The 20747-nt window shown below is 39.2% G+C and overlaps 1 protein-coding gene across 2 annotated transcripts in view; it reads right to left on the reverse strand.

The window, feature by feature from the left end:
• Positions 1–20747, reverse strand: part of MCU (mitochondrial calcium uniporter) — a 112406-nt gene that overhangs the window by 19682 nt on the left and 71977 nt on the right. For both annotated transcript variants that reach the window (XM_063132982.1, XM_063132983.1), the window contains exon 2: positions 1238–1307. In XM_063132982.1, the coding sequence (XP_062989052.1) occupies positions 1238–1307 (70 nt within the window). The remainder of the gene's footprint in view (positions 1–1237; positions 1308–20747) is intronic.

The raw sequence follows: 20747 nt of genomic DNA on the forward strand, positions 1-20747 counted from the left end.
AAAACTGGGTTTTCAAGTTTTCCAAAAGTACAACAAATTCACATTACACTACATACAAGAGAAAAAAAGGTATAGACCTAAGCCACGCACACAACATGTAGCTAGGCAGATGACCCCATCTTATTATAACAGCTGAAAAAATGCAGCAACACCTTAGGATTCTGGAACACAACCAGACACTTGTCTCCAGGATGCAGGTACTTTAATTTTCCTTTAGAGGACTGTGAAGGCTTGTTGTTGGTTTTTTTAAAAAATTATTCTGGTTAGTTGGATTCTGTGGTTCCATGAGGCATTCACTGGCGTTTTGTCAGACAAAATGTTTCCATATGATTGTAGACTCCATGTCTTATTTCCATTTCTGGTTGAACCAGGCTGACCTTAGAATTCCTTTGCAGCATTCTCAGGACCAGATGATCCACAACCAGATAATAGAGGAGGAATCCACAGATAGTTTTGAGCAACTACAACCATTCATAAGCACAAATTATTGATGGATGGAAGGGAATTTTGAAAAGTGACACCAATAATCTATTTTTATTTGGAAAGCATGCATTGTAGATGGTGTGAATGCACAACAGAGGAAGCTGAAAAATACCAGGTTAAGATCACATATGAATTCTAGCTGTACAGGTTCCAAATTCAAAGTAAGATGGAGGAAATGCAAAAGTTTTTTAAAGCAGCATTTGTGAAGCTTTCCTAGGCTAAACCTCCATTTACAAAACATAAAGAAAAAATGAGGAAAAATAAATGTAAAACTGAATTATATATTTTGAGTTAGCTTTTGAAGAAGACCAAACAGTCACACATTTTGAGTCTCTGTAAGAAAAAAACATGATTGACCTTCAAGACACAGACTTGACCTTGAAACGACAGCCCTAAATTAGGCTGGCAAAGTGATGTTTTGGAATGACAGCTGCCATTATGTCACCAAATAATCATGAAGAAAGATCCTTATCTAAACAAGGAGCAGGAAAAGGAGAAGTTACCTAGAAAACAATGCACTTCTTGGAATTTAGTAGTATTGAAAGACCAAGGAGTGGTCATGGTGTAATTTCTTTCAACAAATTAACTTCTTCATCAGATTTTGAACTGCTTCTGCCTGCTACTTAAATCTCACTTGCTGTGATTTACATGGAGAATCTCCTGAGTTATATTCCTAATTAAAAAAAAGCAAATATACAACTCTTGAACATTTGAACAGAAATCCCTTATTAACCAATTTGTTTATTGTACTCACCATCAGAGGGCACTACAGTACTGCAATAAACCACTCTCATGGTCTGCCATGGAGGAAGCCTTTGGTGTGCCTAGAAAAATGAACACAGCAAGGCAAGGTTTATTAATAAAACAGCAAATGCTAGGTTATTTCAGATGACCCATGCCAGGATACCAATCTAGCCACATCCTACTACCCACTGCAGGAAAGACAAAAAATCAGGAGAATCTTACAAGAGCACTACCTCTTGTTGCCATCTGTCATTCAGTATGGAAATTCTTCACGATCCAACTCTCACACCTTACAAAATTTGTTCACCTGATTTAGAAGGTGGGGGGAAGAAATACTTTAGGGGTCATGAAATCTTTAAGCTAAATACTTTAGCCAAGCAGTATTTTGGGAACAGATTTTTATTTTAAGTCAAAGGTGTGGGGTGGGGGTGGGGGTGGAGGGGGTGATAATAGACCGCAAAAAGATTCCAGGAATAGAATTTATCTAAGGATGATGTACAAAACAAACAGAATGGGACATTATTGTATACAGAATCAAAGTGATACATCCCTTTAGGAATCATAGCTAGGACAACTAACCACATTGCTCAGTGTAACACATTGTTATACAAACAAACTTGCAGAAGCAGAAAGGGAAAATGTTTGTGTGTGAAAGAGTATCTATATTAAGGAAAGCGTAAGAGGGACTACTTGGAATTATTGATTAATCTACATAAACTGCAGATTTCTGCCTTAAATGGTTTGTTCATTTCTGTGATCAAAACCACCCCACACAATGGCAGAATTTAAACAGCTCATTTTAAAATCTGCTGCATTGTAATGATTTTTTACTTATTTGATAATGAAATTTGAGTTTCAGTTTGCTGGAAACATAGCAACACAATTACCAAATAAAATCTCTCCCTCCCAAAAGGTCCGGTTAATAAATTCATTTGAGATCTCTCTTGAGTTCATTGCCATGTACCTATGCAACTTCTTAATCTCTAAATTAAATTATTAATAGAAACAATTGTTTTCAGGAACATTTCAAAAATAAAGTTTAATACTGTGCGGATCCTGTATTTAGAACACCTTTAATATCTTGTTAGGCCATCCACATTAATGTAAGTGAAAAAGAAAAGATGTCTAGGAATATAGCAGTTGATATTTACGCAGAGCCAACACCAACATTATATTGTGAAATGTTTCCCAGCTGTTTTTCCGTGAATAAACTTAACTTCTGAAGTGGGGACTTAACAGTAGATTGGAGGGGCTACTTTCATGATTAGAAAAGAATGCATTTTTTTCCTAATTTCAGAAGTAGCTGCAGCAATCTTCTAAAGGTCCTCACTTCGGTCATTACAATATTCTTGAAAGCAGGCCACTTGCATGTACCGTTTGTTACAGAAGTTAGCCAGCTGCAATAATTTCTTGAACTGACTCAGCTTGGCGTTTTCTATGAGAAACAGGCCATCCATTGCTTGATCTTCTCAGTAAGTTCCTCTTGCTGCTTGCATTAAGACATGGATGATTTATTCAAAGGCTGCAACTTGGAACTAAGGTTTTCTCCCCTCCATTTTTTAAAGTACAATATGGTATCCTTCCTGCACTCACTTAGACTTTTGGAAGTTCCAAATCAATTTTTCAAGTGTGGAAGAAGATTCATATAGGTTTATCTACTCCCCAATTCATGGCATGTTGGGATTTCCTTTGAAATGGCCCCATTGAGCTGTCTGCAGCTTTAAATCACTGAGATACTGAGGTGTCCGATTTTCATAAATTCCCCAAAAATCAGGGGATGATGGGATTGGCTTGAGTCTCGGCATGCATGTGTATCCATGGATAATCTATCATAGTGCTGAGTTTGAGGTTTCTAACGTGAAAATTGACGTAGTTCTAGCATGGGACTTGATTTGGGGTGAGTTAAAAGGTTTAAGCCCTGCCAAAAATCAGGGGATGATGGGATTTGCTTGAAACTTGGCATGAATGTGGATCTGGATGGCATCTGTGAGGGTGCCCGCTTCCATTTTTTTTATCTGTCAAAATGTCAGAGAACAGTCCATGTCTGAAAATGGGGTGTCCGATTTTCATAAATTCTCCAAAAATCAGGGGATGATGGGATTGGCTTGAGTCTCGGCATGCATGTGTATCCATGGATAATCTATCATGGTGCCAAGTTTGAGGTTTCTATCGTGAAAATTGACGGAGATATCGAAAGGGGTGTGAATTGGGGTTATGGGTGGTGCGTTACAGGTTTAAGCCCCGCCAAAAATCAGGGGATGATGGGATTTGCTTGAAACTTGTCATGATTGTGGATCTAGATGGCATCTGTGAAGGTGCCTGCTTCCAATTTTTTTATCTGTCAAATTGTCAGAGAACAGTCCATGTCTGAAAATGGGGTGTCCGATTTTCATAAATTCCCCAAAAATCAGGGGACGCTTAGATTGGCTTGAGTCTTGGCATGCGTGTGTATACGTCCATGAGGTGTCATGGTGCCAAACTTGAGGTTTCTAACTTTAACAGAAAAAAAGTTATAGACTTTTTTGGATTTCAATGCAAGGCTATGGGGGGAAAGCGGAGCTCTGATCTGGATCTGGAGCTCCGCAGCGGAGCGGAGCGGACTATAGGCGGAGTGGGGCGGAGTGAAGCGGCCCGATCCGCAAATTGTGGATCTGGAAGAGAAGCGGATCGGGGGGTCCGTGCACACCCCTAATTTATATGCCATAGTTACCATGCTACTCCTAATTTCTCATAGCTTTATTGAACTATATGATTTGGCCGGCCGGCCTAATGCTTCCTGTGTATTAACTGTGGGGTTGTCCACGCTCTGGAACAGCCTCTCCCATGCAGTTCAGGAGGCAGAAAATGTGGTACATTTTAAACACCTCCTAAAAACTCACTTGTTCACCCAGGCTTTCTCTGGCTTGTAATTAATTGCAATTAATAATATGCTGTTCCATCTTACTGTTCCTTGTATTGCTTTTTATTGTTATTGTAGTTGAAATTGTTTTTAATAATGTATTTTAAATTAGATTTTAATATTTACATGTAAACAGCTTAGACATTTTATTAAATTAAATAATAAATACATGTTAATAATATATATATATATATATATATATATATATTTCAAAAACTGATCTTTCTTTCATGATTATGTTGCCTGCAGGCATGATTTAATACAGTGATGCATTACTGTACTTCTAGAACTGGTATTTCAAAAAATGATAAAGCAATTCTGTCTTTTAATACAGCACTGCAAAACCAACAAACCCACAGCTGTGTAGGTTGATAAGCACATGGACATTTAGGAAGCTTGCTATTATTGCTGAGTGCTAGTTAGCAGATAGTTACACTTCCAATGTTTCAAAGCACAACAAATTGTTTTCTATGGAATGAGTGGTAAAAGTAGATGAAAAATAGGTGCTCTCTCATAGGTGGATGACTTTGCTGCAAATAGGTTCTCATACTGCATAGGAGACAAGATAACCCATGGTCACACATCCACATCTTGGGAGCAACTGACAGGGACCGCTTTGCATAATCTCTATCCATGCTACAAGAAAAAACCGCTTAAAATGTATGCCTATGAAGGGAGGCATAGAATCATAGAATAGCAGAGTTGGAAGGGGCCTACAAGGCCATCGAGTCCAACCCCCTGCTCAATGCAGGAATCCACCCTAAAGCATCCCTGACAGATGGTTGTCCAGCTGCCTCTTGAATGCCTCTAGTGTGGGAGAGTCCACAACTTCCCTAGGTAACTGATTCCATTGTTGTACTGCTCTAACAGTCAGGAACAGTCAGGCACCATCAGTATAGAAACACTCAAAGTATTGTATTAAAACTACTTGTAAAAAGTACTCTCTGCGTTGATTTATACACTGTAGTAATGCTGTTGCACCATGTCCTGCTTGTTCATCCCTGGCCGATGGCTGGTTGGCCACTGTGCGAACAGAGTGCTGGACTAGATGGACCCTTGGTCTGATCCAGCAGGGCACTTTTTATGTTCTTATGTTCTAACTTTTTGGACTTTGCTCAAAGTTTTGGTTCATCCAATTTTATAGTAGAGTTATAATGGTAGTAGGTTAGATAGTGTGTAGTTATGTAGGAATGGTTCTGAAGGAAATTCAGAATTTGTAGGATATAGCTCTAAATCTCATAATTACTCAAAACAGTCCATAAATACTTCCAAGAACTAGTTTACTAGCATCACATAATCATTGTGGTTCATCTTGGTTTATATTATATTCACTACAACAGCATCTGCTGTTACAGGAGGAGAAAATGCTGGCTATCCTCTTGTTATACCACTGCAATAGTTAGTATGATGCTCATGCCAGTCATATCTAGAAATAGTGCAGGCTCCCTTCTCAAGCATTTTGAAATGGAGTTCCAGCTTTAAAACAGCACAGAACTTGTAGGTTGAAATAATCTCTTATGTGAAGGCAAAAAAAAGTTTATCCACCCCATCAACTTCCCCCCCTTTTCTTAACAGGCATTCTAAACAACCCATATTCTGTGCTGTTATTACTACTTGTTCCCAGCAATCTTCCTTGCTGCACTTATTGCCAGAGTCTCTAAAATTTCTTAACTGGGCTCTTCTGTCTTTGTATAGTCCTGCATCTCTTACCCCAATTAGCCCACAGCTTCTACCCAGGTGCAAATGTTTGCCTGAAGAAACAAGGTAGACGGGATCATTAATTCTCTTTCTGCCTGGGCCCATACATATCCTTAAGCTAGATTGAGGCTGTGACACCTGTTTTCATATAAGATGTTATTAAGAGGATAAAAGATTGAGGCCATGTATCATGTGGTCAGCATACAGCTGTTGATACCTAACTGCTGGCCACTTATTGCAATGCGATACAACAGGTCCCATTTTGAAAGCAACAGAACAATAAGACATAATCAAGAGGCTGCAGATATGCATTCACCATTGAATCAGAATGGATCTGATTCTCACTTTGCTTTTCTAGAAAAACATACTAGGTACCAGCAATAACATTACTTCCTGGTAATAACAGCAAGTATCGTCACTGCTCTTGTAGCTTGTTAAACCAGCAAGAAGGAATGCTACTTTGGTTGTACGTATGTTAATCAAAGGGATATGACTCAGTTCCAACTGCTGTGGTTAAGCAGATACGGCACTCGAATAATACCAGGATAGGACACTGCCTGGGAAGAATACATAAACCACTCTGAGCTCTTTGGAGGAGGAGTGAGATATAAGTGTAATAAATAACCCTGGAAGTGTATTATTATTATTATTATTATTATTATTATTATTATTATTATTATTATTATTATTATTATTAAAAAAAAATACCCTGCCCTATTTCAAAGCTTATGAGCTCATATCCAGATACCATTTTTTTTTACATATACAAGAAGAAAAGGGATAACTTCTCCATCCCAAAATAGGGGATTGCTAAACTGAAGAATGTAGGCATTGCCATGCTAGTTTAGAACCTATTTTTATTTTAGCAAATTTGTATTCTACCTTCCCATCCAAAGGTACAGGGGGGAAATACAAAATCAAGAGCAAACAAGTACAAAGTTAAAGACCACAAAAACTAAAAGCAGACATAAATGACAGAGAATATACAGATTAACCAGGAGCATGTGGTTTTTTTCAAAACGCAGTGGAAGATCATTAAAGAGAAAGCTGGATGGATCTTGCAGGGCAGAGTTCCATAAAATAGTGGCAACCACAGAGAAGGCTCTCTCTTGCATTCCCACCAGCTGTGCATCCTAGCTGTGTCCTGGTCCAAGGACATTCAGAGCTTTAAATGCAATAACCAGCCCCTTGAATTTAATCCAGAAACCAACTGGAAATAATTGCTACTGCAACAGCAAAAGAATAGCATTATGCAGAGGGCTGACATATCACACGTTACAGTAATCCAACTGAGAGGTAACTAACTACAATTAAGGCATATGTCATGATGGCCAGATCTATTTTCTCTAGCTGCAGGTACAGGTGCTGCACCAGGCCATGCTGTGGAAAGGCATATCTTTGCACAGATAGAAGTCTCTGAAAATCATACTGCTTCTTACCATGGATGTTACATTTAGCTATCATCAACAAACGTTGAGTAAGATGGACTGTAACCAAAAGATTATGGCAACAAGCCTTTTCAAGAAGTGGAAAGGTTACTGAATGGTAAAGATAGGAACAATAACTCATTTGCAGTGGATTTTCCAAATCCATTGTTTTGTTCTGCCTTGAGAAAGAACTGAGGCAAATATGAGAGAATGGATGGAGTTAGGTTTGAAGGGCTGGACTTTAGCAAACAGCAAAGAAACTTTGCTCAAGTCCTCTGGGCTTCTCTTAATATATTCTTTGGCCTCAAAACAATTCTTGTCTAGTATAATATAGTTTGGTTTCCCTTGTCAGTTTGATTTTATATACCAAGGGTAAAATGTAAAAATATAAGCTTCAACATTGGGGGGTTGTATTAGATGACTTTCAAGATTCCAGTCATACTATGCTGCGATTCTATAAGATAGACAATATTACTAGAATGGACATTTATGTTGAGTAAGAGAACTTTGAACGTAAGCCTAGTATCATCCGGAGAGAAAGGGAGGTAACAAATAATTTATTATTATTGTTGTTGTTGTTGTTATTTGTGAGTCATCACTAATGGAAATGACATAAAAGAAATTAACAGTGCAGTGAGTAGAAACATTGAGATGAATCATGGGTGGGAAACCTGTGGCACTCTAGATGTTGTTGGATTACAACTCCCATCATTCCTGACCATTGGCCATACTGGTTCGGTAAGATGGGAGTTCAAGGGTTTTGGTTTCATTTCTCTCAGGAATGGGCAACCTGTGGTCCTGCAGTTGCTGTTGGACTCTCACATAACATCGAGTTTGTATGGCCAATGGTTAGAAATGATGGATGTTGCAGTTCAACAACACTTAGAGTGTTATCTATTCCTGAAAGAAATGAATCTACAACCTTTGAGTTTTAAGTTAGTTTCCCCAGCCCTCAATGCTATACAAAGCGGATTCATTTCTACTTTATGAAACCATCAATCCTTTCCTGACTATAGTGTGCTGAGTAATTTCAGCTTCTGATCTTCAGGGTAACAGAAGTTAACACCTGGTACCAAACAATATTATAAGAATTCAGCAGAATAATGAAGTTTTTGGTCCAAATAAAACTCAACGCTCTTTCCAGACTTCATTGATTATGCTTCACAACCAATCATTCGATGACATTTAGTTAATAGCGAAAATGTTTTGGCATTAGTTCAGGAAGCAATACAGTATAATTACATCCAGGTTTCAATTGGAGGCATGTGTTTACCTTTTAAGAGCATCTGGCAACAAAGAATTGAAGAGATAAGCAGGGTCTTACCAGGCTGTGAACAGGCAAGTGGAAGAGTTTGGCATTTTTATATCCTTACTCTCTGTTTATGGATACATGACCATGGTAAATGACAAATAACGCTCACAGTTACAACACAGAGGTCATGCCTATCTTTAACAACTCTATAGTGTCATCCTGGACCTTTACCATTTCCTTTATCCCTACACCCTACCACCTGCTGTGGAACAAATAGAGTCTTGCTTGGCTTCACACCGAACAGTGGGGTGTGGGGGTGGGAAGAGAAGCAGAATAAAAGAAGAGCATGGTCACATCCCCTTTCTTTGCTGGAGCCAAGCAGCATCTGTGTGTTGCATCCTAACGGTAAAAAGTGTCAGCTTATGTCTGATCTCTGTTGCAGTGGTAATAGTAGGTAGCATTTAAAAAATCCCTTGAGCACACAGGCAGCTAACCCCCACCCCTTGAGAAACATTTGTTAACGGGATAGAAAGTGGCAGCCAGGATTTTAAACAGACTACCGGCTACCATTGTAGATGGTACTGATTTAATTGACACCACTTTTTCTTTTTGATCAATGGCTTTATGCAGATATAATGTGTTATCCATGATTTCTTTTCCTTAATCATGCTTAAGCTTTACACTTGAATAACCACTCCATAGATAAGGATTGGCTGCAAACCAGGATATGAAACTATGTTGAAGTGGGTTTGCAAATAATTATAGTTAAGTGCTGCATTTGTATCAAACAAACCATAGTGTCCTTGCCTTCCTATCTCACTACCCAAGGGCACAGCATAGTTCAATTATAGTTCCTCTGTACATCTGGGCTCTTAACCAAGGTTAAGGCAACAAACCATATTACACATGAAGTCCGCATCAGTCTAGTATATGCTGGTTGCATTTGTTTAGAATACCTACTGTACATATTGTAGAACAGATCCTGGCCAACTAGGTACTTTGTTTTAAAACCCAGTGTTAAATCATTTTATCAAATGTGTTTGCAAACACATGAAGGCATTGTAGACTTACAAAAAACAGGTGTGCAATTCTTCCACATCAGAATTAAGACATCTAAAAACTGGATTAATTTGCTGGACTCCAAGCTAACAGAACATTCCATAATGGCATAACCTTAAAACATTTCTAATTTCTAGTCTTAGGGTAAAGTCTAGCACTGGGACACTTAATTAGCTGAATACTGAAGCTCTGGAGATATTCAGTTCCTACTGTCTGCATAAGAAAATTAAAAGGTTTAAGGGAAAATTAAAATTCTGCATCGTTATGCTGCAGGCCCTCAAAAACGAATCTAGTCACGTTTGAACCAGAGCAAGCCAATTAGCTGCTTATGGCTGAAAAGACAAATCTTGCTTCCAATTCTGCACTGTGAAATAAAAATCCATTTTTGGCTCCAAGATACAAGTACCTCAAAACCTGTTGGCCGCAATCCCAGTAACATTACAGGATTGCTGCAAGCTTTCCTAAAACAATCTCAGTACCACTGGCTGTCAAGTAAGTGATGGGCTATACTGCATCTCAGCCATCTCAGCCGTGTGTGTGTGTGTGTGTGTGTGTGTGTGTGTACGCATGCTTTTCTCCCTTCTAAAGAAGGCATTCCATTCCATAGCATATTTTAACAAATTATGTAGAGGCTTTCAGAAATGCAACCAGCAGCAAAGTCTGATGACTAGACAGAGGACTTTTCAATTTTATCCGTGAAGAGTTTTCTTATGCAGCACCTCAAATGATAAAGAACTAGCATGAGATTGTGAGTATATGAGAGAGAGATTATATAGATAGATCTTTTGTCAGATAAAAAGTTGACAACATTAGACCTTCGTGATTACCTTAACACACAACTAAGCATGCTTTACGTGCATATATTTTCAATCTTTTCTTAGATGCTCAAGGGAAAAGAGCTCTCTGCATCCGTTCATGCTCAAAGAAGCTACTGCAGCCATCAGAGCAAACACATAGGGTGAGTTCGCACGTCACAATAAGCCACCCTGAAAACAAATCACAGTGCTTCTTTAATACATTGCTAACCTACGCGGCTGCCATCAGATGATCAGGCGCTCCTCTGTTTGCCATGGTTTCTTCCCCTGTTGGTCCCCCTTGCCCACTTCTGTCAAATATCCCAGTGGCCTTTGTGGCACAACTTTTTTTAGAAGTAAAACTAGTGATGTACAGGTTGTTAAATCTGTTCAGTCTGTGTTTCATAGATTGTCAGACACCAAGAGACAGTTTGGGGGAGATTTGTGCAAATTCACATTAACTAATGCACACAAGTTAATATGTGTTTGCACAAATCTCCCCAGGAGTGAAAAAATACAGCACAAATATCCACAAAATCTGCATTTTCATTTAGGGGGGATTTCATGCTTATGGGGGGGAATGTGTGCTTCGGTCTCTGCCCCCCTCTTTTTTTTGTACAACTAAATTTGCATACAATTTCAAAAAGGAAACAAAACAAAAATCCACAACCAGACCGCAAATTAGGAAACATGTGCAAATTTACACAAATGTGACAGTCAATTGCTGCTCAATGCTTGCAATTCACCTATTTGTGCAGAGCGAACAGCAATTACAAATGGGAAAGGGAATCAGGCATGTAGGTGTCGCCAGCCTGACATAGGCCTTGCAAGACCATGAAGCAGCAAGTGGACTGGTTGGGTTTTTCGCCACTCTTAGCAAGTGGCTCTGTCACCTTTTGGAACAAACCACAGACAAGCCATCATGCTGGGTTTGCACATCATGACAAGCCACTCTGAAAACAAGCCACCACCTACAACCCAACAACAAGCCAAGGGTTCTCAGGATAGCTTGTATGTGGTTAACAAACCACACTGAAGTCACTGTGTCAGGTTTGGCTGTCATGTGAACCATGTGTTTGTTTCTTAATAAAGTTGAAAGAGGAGAAGGACTACATAAATTTCTGGTACCTCTTCTATCCTCATACATTCCTTTCTACACAAAAGTAGTGAGGAGAATTTGGGTAGTTACTTGGATTCAGAGAGCCTAGAATCTTGGCAATCTGCCTGAAAGCTAACCTCTGCACCCTGTTCTTGATACTCATAGAAGCTGATAAACAGGGAGTGACCATTCTTCAACACAAGAACGTATAAAGGAGATCTCAGCATGGAATTTTTCAGAAAATTTGACTCTATTAATTTACATACCATGCATTTTGCTTACACTACAGGTGGAAAATCAGAACAGCAAAGCTAGGAAGACTGTTATAGCCAACTGAATAGTCAATGTGCTTATGCTGCATTCATTTAAGCTACACAGAGAAATGTTAACAGGCTTACTGTACTGATTGCATTTCACAGTCTCCCTCCACCCTCACCTTCTTTACAATTTCCCCTCTGCATCATGTACAGTGATGTCAGTGAAGCTTGTATTACAAATTTGTCAAAAGAGTAATACTTAGCTGTATTATGAATCCAGTGTCATTTCAGCCACAAGACGTTTTTGAGCTCTGAATATAAATTGGGCATTCATTAGTAGCAGCATTCAGCAGACCAGGAGTCCTAAGACATCTGCTTTGTAGGGGTATGCAGTTCTTTAGTGTTAACTTTCAGGTAAATCTCTTTAAAGTGAACAACATGTTCAGACAACCAAGCAGTCTTTTCTATTGAGGTCAAGTCTCTAAGTAGTTCCTTTCCAGATCTAAAACTCCCTCTTGTACCCAGACATGCTTGTTTCAACTGATACTGGTTTTCTATGTTATGCCATGCTGAAAACATAACTGGTACTACAGGAAGCTACAATTCCCAGGGAGGAATTGGATTAAACACATATGTGTGTGACTAGCAGCATGGCTGTACCAACATTACAAGGTGGGAGAGAACTCCCTGAAGTCAGACTAGGTTTTCTTACAGACATTTGCTGAGGAAGATAGAAATTACCAAGCCAATTTCAAACTGAGCTAGGAAGGACTTCACTATCCATGTATATATCTGTATGCCATTTGAGGATAACATTTTATGCATCAGACCAAGTGGGTTCTAGTCCACGAAATCATATGACACAATAAAAGTGTTAGTTTTTAAGGACTCTGTTTTTTCCTTATATAAAACAGTTTTGATAGCAATTTCCCTTAAGCATTTTGCTACATGACCTCTAGGTACAGATGAAATAAGAAAGTCGGTCCTTCTGACATTATTCAAGGATGAAAGTAGAGGGAGGGGAGGAGAGAGAAACAGTGTGATTTCTCTCCTTTTAACAGTCACAAAACACTAAGGACATACAAGAATCATAGGGATTTGATTCTGTCCTGGAATATGGGGCCTTTCTTTTATCATGAGGCTGGCATTTTATTTCTAAAATGGGACGTGTTTTCAACTGAATAATGGCTAAAGGGCCAGCAACGATGGGTCTGCCGACTGACAGCTTCACTGTAAGATGAGACACAAAGTGCTCTTTAACACCTGAAAAATACATCAGCTAATCACTCTCCAAAAAAGAAGTAGACAGCAGTGTGCAGAGGACACGAATAACTGGAAATTTTTGACAGAGCCTCTCTTGATCTTCACTCTTGGGAGGAAGGCATTAAAGAGCTCTTTGCCTGTATCTCACTGGCACATGCACACGCACACGCACACACCTGTAGCAAGATGGTACCTATGGGAAAAGAATGCTCTATAGAGGTCCAAGTTCACCATCATCTTAGTGAACTGTAGAACAGATCACTATCTATATCCTGGCACTGAACCCCGACCTACTGCAAATCTGACCACTGGTGCTGGTGTAGGTAATAATGGCATACCCTTCTGTGAGCTTTCCACCCCCTGCCAGCCACCATGGCAATCTTTACTGGGCCTCAGAGTCAGCAGCTAACTCATAAAAGAGGGTAGGTCTACCCAAAGTTATGTTGCTCTTGTCATTAGGAAGAGGAGTATTAAAAGCCCTTTGGGATCAAGGCATATGATGGAGCCCACAAAAGAAGCCCCTGCCTATCCTTAAATGTACACACTGTGATTCATACACATTGTGACTCTTCCATTTTTACTAGCAAAGATGTGGGAGCTGTTATAAATATATTTCTATGCATGTGTATTTGCATTAGCTAGAGAAGACAAACAGCCTACATTAATCTACAAAAGACCACAGAGGGAATGGAGTCTTCCTGAAAAAAAAGAAAACTTTATTCTGTTATCTTTATGGTTATTGCTTACACAGCCATTCTGCTTTCCGTGTGTGTGTGTGTGTGTACCTGGTCTAGCTACAGAGAGGCAGCTAAGTAGCATATACCAGGGCTCAAATTCAGAGAAGCCCTAAGATGCCAACCCTTTTTCTTTGTCCTGTTGCCATTAAGAATGAACAGAAACATCACAGTATCTCCTCTGTTGCCTTCCTGCCTTTTTCAAATGACTATGAAGGTTTCTTCACCCATGGCATCTTTCATATACAGAAAATAATTATGAATTAAGTGACTCTCCGGCTGAGATTGGTAGCAAGCAGGGAGAATAACCTTTCCCACCAAGAGGGAGGGGAACACAGTTATGCAGTAGAGCGTGTACTTTACATGCTGAAGGTGTCGTATTCAATCCTCAACTTCTCCAGCTATAACATATCAGGTATCATGGTTTGGAGAGCCTCTGCCAGTCAAAATAGACTGACTGAGATAGAGGAATAAATAGTCCCAGTGGAATATATGCTCCAATTATTTGATGGAATGGCTACCATAAATCTGAACAAAAATATACCCATTTCAATGGTCCCCAGAACACAACAGATGACCCTAGATCCTCATGTCATATGGAGTTAATGAAGTTTTTAAAGGACACCACCACTATTTTTATCATGTGCCACTGTTAAATGTTAACAATTTCAGAAGATATACTTCATTATTACACAACATTTGTTTTCCTAAAAGGATAAGACATTCCAGTGTTTCTCTTGCTCAAAGAAAAACTTACTGATTCAAAAGTCTAAGGAGGGTTCTCATTTCAGATAAATCAAAACTGAGCAGAGAAAATTTGAGTGGAATACCCAAATACTAAGATATGTTACCTGTGTAAAACATCTATTAGGCTACTCCTACAAGTATGCTTTGATTGTTCAGAGGCTAGATTTCAGATGGGCATTGTTTGAATGCTGTAAAGTTAAACCTTACAATTCCTTCAGTCTCGTCTGTATCATGATTATGACTATGTATTTAAATTGATCTACTTTGTAGTAAAGTAGAAAAAAACACAAAAGTTTATAAGTTAAGCTGGTTGTCTGGTTTCCTTCCGTGTATGCGTTAAGGCTAATGGAAGATTTTAATCTTAAGGAAAAACCCTCAGAATCCACCATTCCCTCTTTCAGAGAGGGCAAGTGTGTTGGTCTTTCTCATCCTTCCAGCAGGTTTAAAAAGTCCAGCTCATCACTAGGACTTTTCTGCAGCAGTTATAACTCCAATACCTATCTTAAGATGGCCACCCCCTACTTCTGCTGCTAGCAGGGTGGGGTGGGGTGGGAGGAAGACTGGGCACTCAGATGCTCCACCCCAGGTGGACTCATTTCCCACCAGTTCAGCCACAGTATGGATCAGAAGCAGGCACCTGCCACACGCAAACCTCCACACTGCCACACAGAAAAAACTGTGGGCCTGTTCAGACAACACACTAAGCCATGGTTAGGCCGCTAACCCTTTTGCAGCAATTGGTTAGTGAGCGTGTTTATGTAGCCACGATGGTTAGGAATGGCTCATATGGCATGCTAAGCCATAATGTTTAGCTCAAAATGCTTAACCACCATGGCTTAGCGTGTTGTCTGAACAGGATCTGTGTGGCATAAACCTCTTCAAACCACATTTCTGAATATTGTTATTGAGCCAGCCCACAGGCAATTCAGAGGATAATTATTTCAAAGCGAGTTAAATGTTCAGCAAAAGCTCAAAATACATCTAATCCCATTTCCCCCCAACTACCTGCTATTAGGAACTACGAAACTCCTTAGTAGTATATAAGTTGACAGCACCTACCCAAGTGCTTTAAGAAATGATGGTTAGGATAAAAGCTTAAGTAGTCCTGCCAAGCCTGACACCTTAAACTTTTCAAATACAGCTGTGCAATGGTACCTTGAACAGAAGCTCTGATGTAGTTAGGTTGGGGTTGTTCCTATGGCACCTTTGAAATTAAGACTTTAAGGGCACAATCCTATGCATATTGACACAGAAAAAGTTATACAATTCCCAACATGACCTAGCTGAAAGAAAAGAATGCTGGGAATTGTAGGTCTTTTTATTTATTTTTTGGTCTAAGCATGTATAGGATTGGACACTTTAGAATTTGTAATAAAAATTTCAAATAAATCTGAGTATATCCTATTCCTATTTAAGGACCATGCTGTCTTAGAAATATCATTTATGTATCTTAAGATGGGTTAGTTCATTTTCCTTTGGAGAATGGTAAACACCTAGAACAGTAAACTCATGGAAAGTATTAGTCACATATAATACTCCCCAGGTGATGTTTGAATAAGTATAACATTTTTTTCAATTCATACATCAGGACATTTGGGAATCATGTCATTTGACCAGTGTAACTTATGAATATTTCCTTCCAAAAATACCTACGATACTAATTTGATCTAATGGTTCACTTCTCTTTCTTCCTCAGTTCTGTGGCCAGTTACAAATGTTCCATGCCACAGAAATTAAGAAAAAGGTATCTGAACACAGTATGTGTACAAGTTATTTCAGGGATATATTTAAAGCCACCAAAGCAAATTTCAACCAAGGCTGAATGAGAATTTAACCCCTTCCCCACTGGTCCTTTCTGCTTTATAGGCACACTTTCCTTTAACGTAAACAGCAGTTCAGCATTATGATAATGTGGGAAACAAGGAAGTGGCAGACATTTTCCTGAAGCTATTACAAATACAATCTGCATTTTCTCTTTGCATACCAATATACAGCCTCCATCCCAACCCTGAAATGTACATGTACTTAGTGGAGACAGAATATGTAACTGGTCTCACTCTCTACTATATAAATCGAATTCTTGGTTACCACTGATTTCAAAATATATCCACACACTAGTAGAAATGAAATCCCCCCTTTTATATCATGTATCCTTCAGCTTTGCTGCCATAGAAAGATGTTACTATGCCAGTCCAGAGAAGAAGAGAAATTGTAACTAATTAGAATGTCAAACCAATACTTTGAAAACTAAACACTGTTTCTACAAGGTAGTATCTGAGACAAAGTTGAAGCTATTCATCTTGATATTTTGGAACAACCCACTCAACACCATTAATGGCACCTGATATGATTTATCATAGCATGTACATACACATGCACAGACTTAAAGACTATTGAAACACTCGGATCCTACTCCTATTTCATGGAGTAGAAATACAGGGAGAAGATACAGAATGTTCCAGTAAGTATTTTCCCATTGAATGCCATTCAGTCTCTTATTATGTCCACGTGAAACAATAGCAATGCAAGTTATGGGGGCACAGTTGGAGTAGTGGGATGTGTGTTTTCTGCATCTCCAAACCTATCTGCCTGCAGGTAGTACTGGCATTTGATTCTACTCTGTGTGTCTTGAATCAAGAGGCACATATTTCAGCCTAACTCTATGACTGAACTTAATGCAGCAGCAGCAGCAGCAGCAACAACAGAACCCATCTCTCAAGTGCAGAATTCAGCTACACAAGCTACACAATACACAAGCTATCTTGAACACTAAAAGAAAAAAAGTGCAAAATTGAGTACTTCTGTCCTTAGTGATTACTATGCTACATTTATCTCAGCATTTATCTCATGAACTAGCCAGGGCTTTATAGGCAATCCAATAAATATTTCATTAAATACTACATTTAATGCTTACTAATAATCATCTTTACAAAAAGATTCTGAAAAATGAGTGAAGGTGAAAAGAGAAAAATGAATTATGGGGGAAAGTCCAGAGTTAACTGTCTAAAAACGTCAAATCTCTTAAATGGTGAACAAATAAATGTCAAAGAATATCCATTTATAAATAGGCAATTTTGATTGTCACTAAGAAAAGGTTAGACTCACAAGTATGACAAATGAGTTTAATGTTGTTTAGAATAAAAACTTACAGGAAACAAAGCTTCAGTACAGTTCTATCCAGTTACCCACATTAATGCTTCAGTGGGCCAGTACACGTGATTGCCGCAGCCCACTATGGCTTATTTAAGTAATCGTGGTTTGCGGCACACACCAGTGGCCTTTTTGAATACTGTGGCTTCTTGTGTGAAATGAGCATGGGTGACTTATGCAAGGGTTAGTCAGCACTCACATAACCCAGAGTGTCTTTAAAAAGAAAAAGAAATAATTCCAGGATCATGGTTCTCAATACTTTTGAACTTGAAGAATCCAAAATTGTGTTATTTTTATGAAGAGCAACTCTTAATCACTTTTCTTGAATGAAGGTAACAAGGTTATTCAGACATAAGAGCTACATATACTGGGACATAGTGCTAAAGCTCAGTACCCCCACCATAGGAATGTACACATGGACCAAGTAAGTTGTCTGGGAATGCATGATGCTGTAAGCATTGCTGACAGGGTAAGGAGAATGTGGACTCATCTATGACAGTAACATAGGAAGCAGCTTAATACTGAGTCAGACCTGTAGGTCCATCTAGTCTAGTATCATCTACACTGGGTGCATTAGGATGTTATGATAAACCACAGCTTTGCATGTGGAAGGTCCCAGGTTTAATCCTTGATATGTAATATAGAGGTAAAAGATCATTGTCTGTTGGTGCCTGCATTTGGATGTCATGATTAACCAAGGTTGATTATGACAAGAATGAGCCCAATCTTGCACACTCTGGTGTGACCACAAAAAGTTCGAAAGCTTTTGCTTCCATTTTTGATTTACCACAGTTTGTTGTTTTGCCCAAACCTGACAAACTGTGGTTAAACTTGACTATGGTTTATTTGAAACAAGCCAACTTCAAATCATTGCTTATGAAGTTGGCTTGTTTCCAAACAAACCGTAATCAAGATTAACCCCAGTTTGTCAGGTTCGGACAAAGCAATGAACTACAGTTAAAAATGGAAGCAACAGCTTCTGGTCTTATGGCTATGCCTGAGGAGGAAGAAAACACAAGCTCATGGCTTGTGTCATAATAAACCATGATTTACCATGACATCCAAATGCAGCCATTCATCGACAGCAGCTCTCCAAGGTTTCAGACAAAGATATTTTGTAGCTCTACTTGCAGGTGTTGGGGATTGAACCTGCATTCCTTCTGGGACACCTACTACTGAGTTACTGTCCATATATAGATCACTTGGTGCCTCATAGAGTAATATATAAATATTTATAGATAGATATAAGTAATGTAATAAGACCATCCTAGGCCCACAATCCTTACCGCACATCCTCAAATGAGTGGAAAGAAATTCATGTTCAGGTAAACTGCACATTCTTTCCATTCCTGCATACACTCACCCTGTCTAATGTAACATTTTAAGTACATTGATGGGCTATTTCCAGATCTGTCCAGTGTCCTCATATTTTGGAATGCCTGCAGGCTACAGAGTGTTCTACAGCTTTGCCAAAATGAAGAGGCCTTGTGCCCTCTCACTCCAGTCACTCAATTTTTTGCTCGGAAGTAAGGGGCAAAGTCTTTTCAATGTAGTTACTAACTGCAGCACAGTAAAAGAATCAGTATGATCTCAGATATTTCCTTGAAGACCTGATGTTTAGTAAGTTTAAACTTGTTTTATTTGAAAATGTAGAATTCATTTAACGGGTACTTTGCTTTGTTTCCCTGCAATATCTCTGATGAAGTGAGGATGATGACAAATATAAAACATTTATGTACCAATGAATATAGTAGATTTTGGGGGAATTGATTAGCTTGTACAGAGCATGACCTTGACTTCCTCTAATTGCCAAATTTATCAGCTTTAGGATAAATTTCAGACAAGCAATGGTGTGGTTCTCAAATAGCTGGATCATATGAAGAACTACAATACTATAACTACATTCACTTTAAAACTCTGGGTTTGATCCAATTTTCGCATGAGCAATGGGGCTTTGCTGTCCTTTCTCCCCACTATAGCACCCCACATGTGTCCCAAATCTGCCCTTCCAGAATGGATTTTGAGGGCCACATGGGAGGGCTAAGGTGGGGAAGAACTACACTACATTCCATCTTCTGCTGATGGAATGACACTTTTGAATACAACCCAGAGGTTGCACTGCATTTCACTTTTTATTCAACTCCTAGCCTGAAATAGCAGTTGCACTCACTTCTAGAATTCCATGGGAGTTTTATTAAAAGTGGTCTTCAGAGGAGAAGCCCTGTTAAGTCTCTTGCAGCAAAACCAACAAAGAATTTTGTAGAACCTTGAAGACTAACAAATGTATTGTGCCATAAGCATCTGTGGACTAGAGTCCACTTTATCTTACCTTCCAATAAGTTTGATGCAGCACTCACAAGTACTAGAGAAGCAAAGTACTAGTCCCAAGATTTAGCTTTTGCTAGCAGATGCCCCTAACTAAAGGGCATTAGGAAAAAAGGGCAAGTTATCTCTGTCTCTCTGTCTGTGTGTGTGTGTGTGTGTGTGTGTGTGTGTGTGTGTGTGAGAGAGAGAGAGAGAGAGAGAGAGAGAGAGAGAGAGAACGAGAATGAAAATAAGATGCTCCAATGGTGAAAGAGAAAAGGAAGGATAGTGGCATGTAATGAGAGCACCAACAGTGTTATGTGAACTGTGCATGAATTCCAGAAAGACATGCATGAAACAACCTGGAAAAGGCCAACTGGCTAATGACTTTAGTTGTTTTTGCCTTCCCTTGTAATTTTCAGCTTAGTTAGTTTTGCACAAGCCTTCTTAAACTACTGGTGACATTCCTTTGCTATGGCTGTTTGTGGCCCTGTTCCATCTGGATTGCGTAGTTTAATATCTGGGAGACTGTGAATTATCCTTCTTGCAGTAATCTTCCAGTGATCTTTTCCTATTTCCTTTTATCCCTGCAGTATGTTCTGAAGGTGCACAATGTGCCAAATCATCATAGGTAGCTTCACTTCTGCAAGACCAGTTAGTTCCCTAAAGCCATCCCTAAGACCCTACTGTTCCCAAATAGCATATTGTCTGCTTTTTAAAAAGATGAGCAGAATATTAATGTCAGTCTCACCAGAATGAGACTGGTGCCACACAAGAGCCTCGTGTGCCACACAGTGTGACTCTGCGTCACACAAGAGCCTCGTGTGGCGCAGAGTG

This window comes from Elgaria multicarinata, chromosome 8 (assembly GCF_023053635.1).
Source record: "Elgaria multicarinata webbii isolate HBS135686 ecotype San Diego chromosome 8, rElgMul1.1.pri, whole genome shotgun sequence".
NCBI lineage: Eukaryota > Metazoa > Chordata > Lepidosauria > Squamata > Anguidae > Elgaria > Elgaria multicarinata.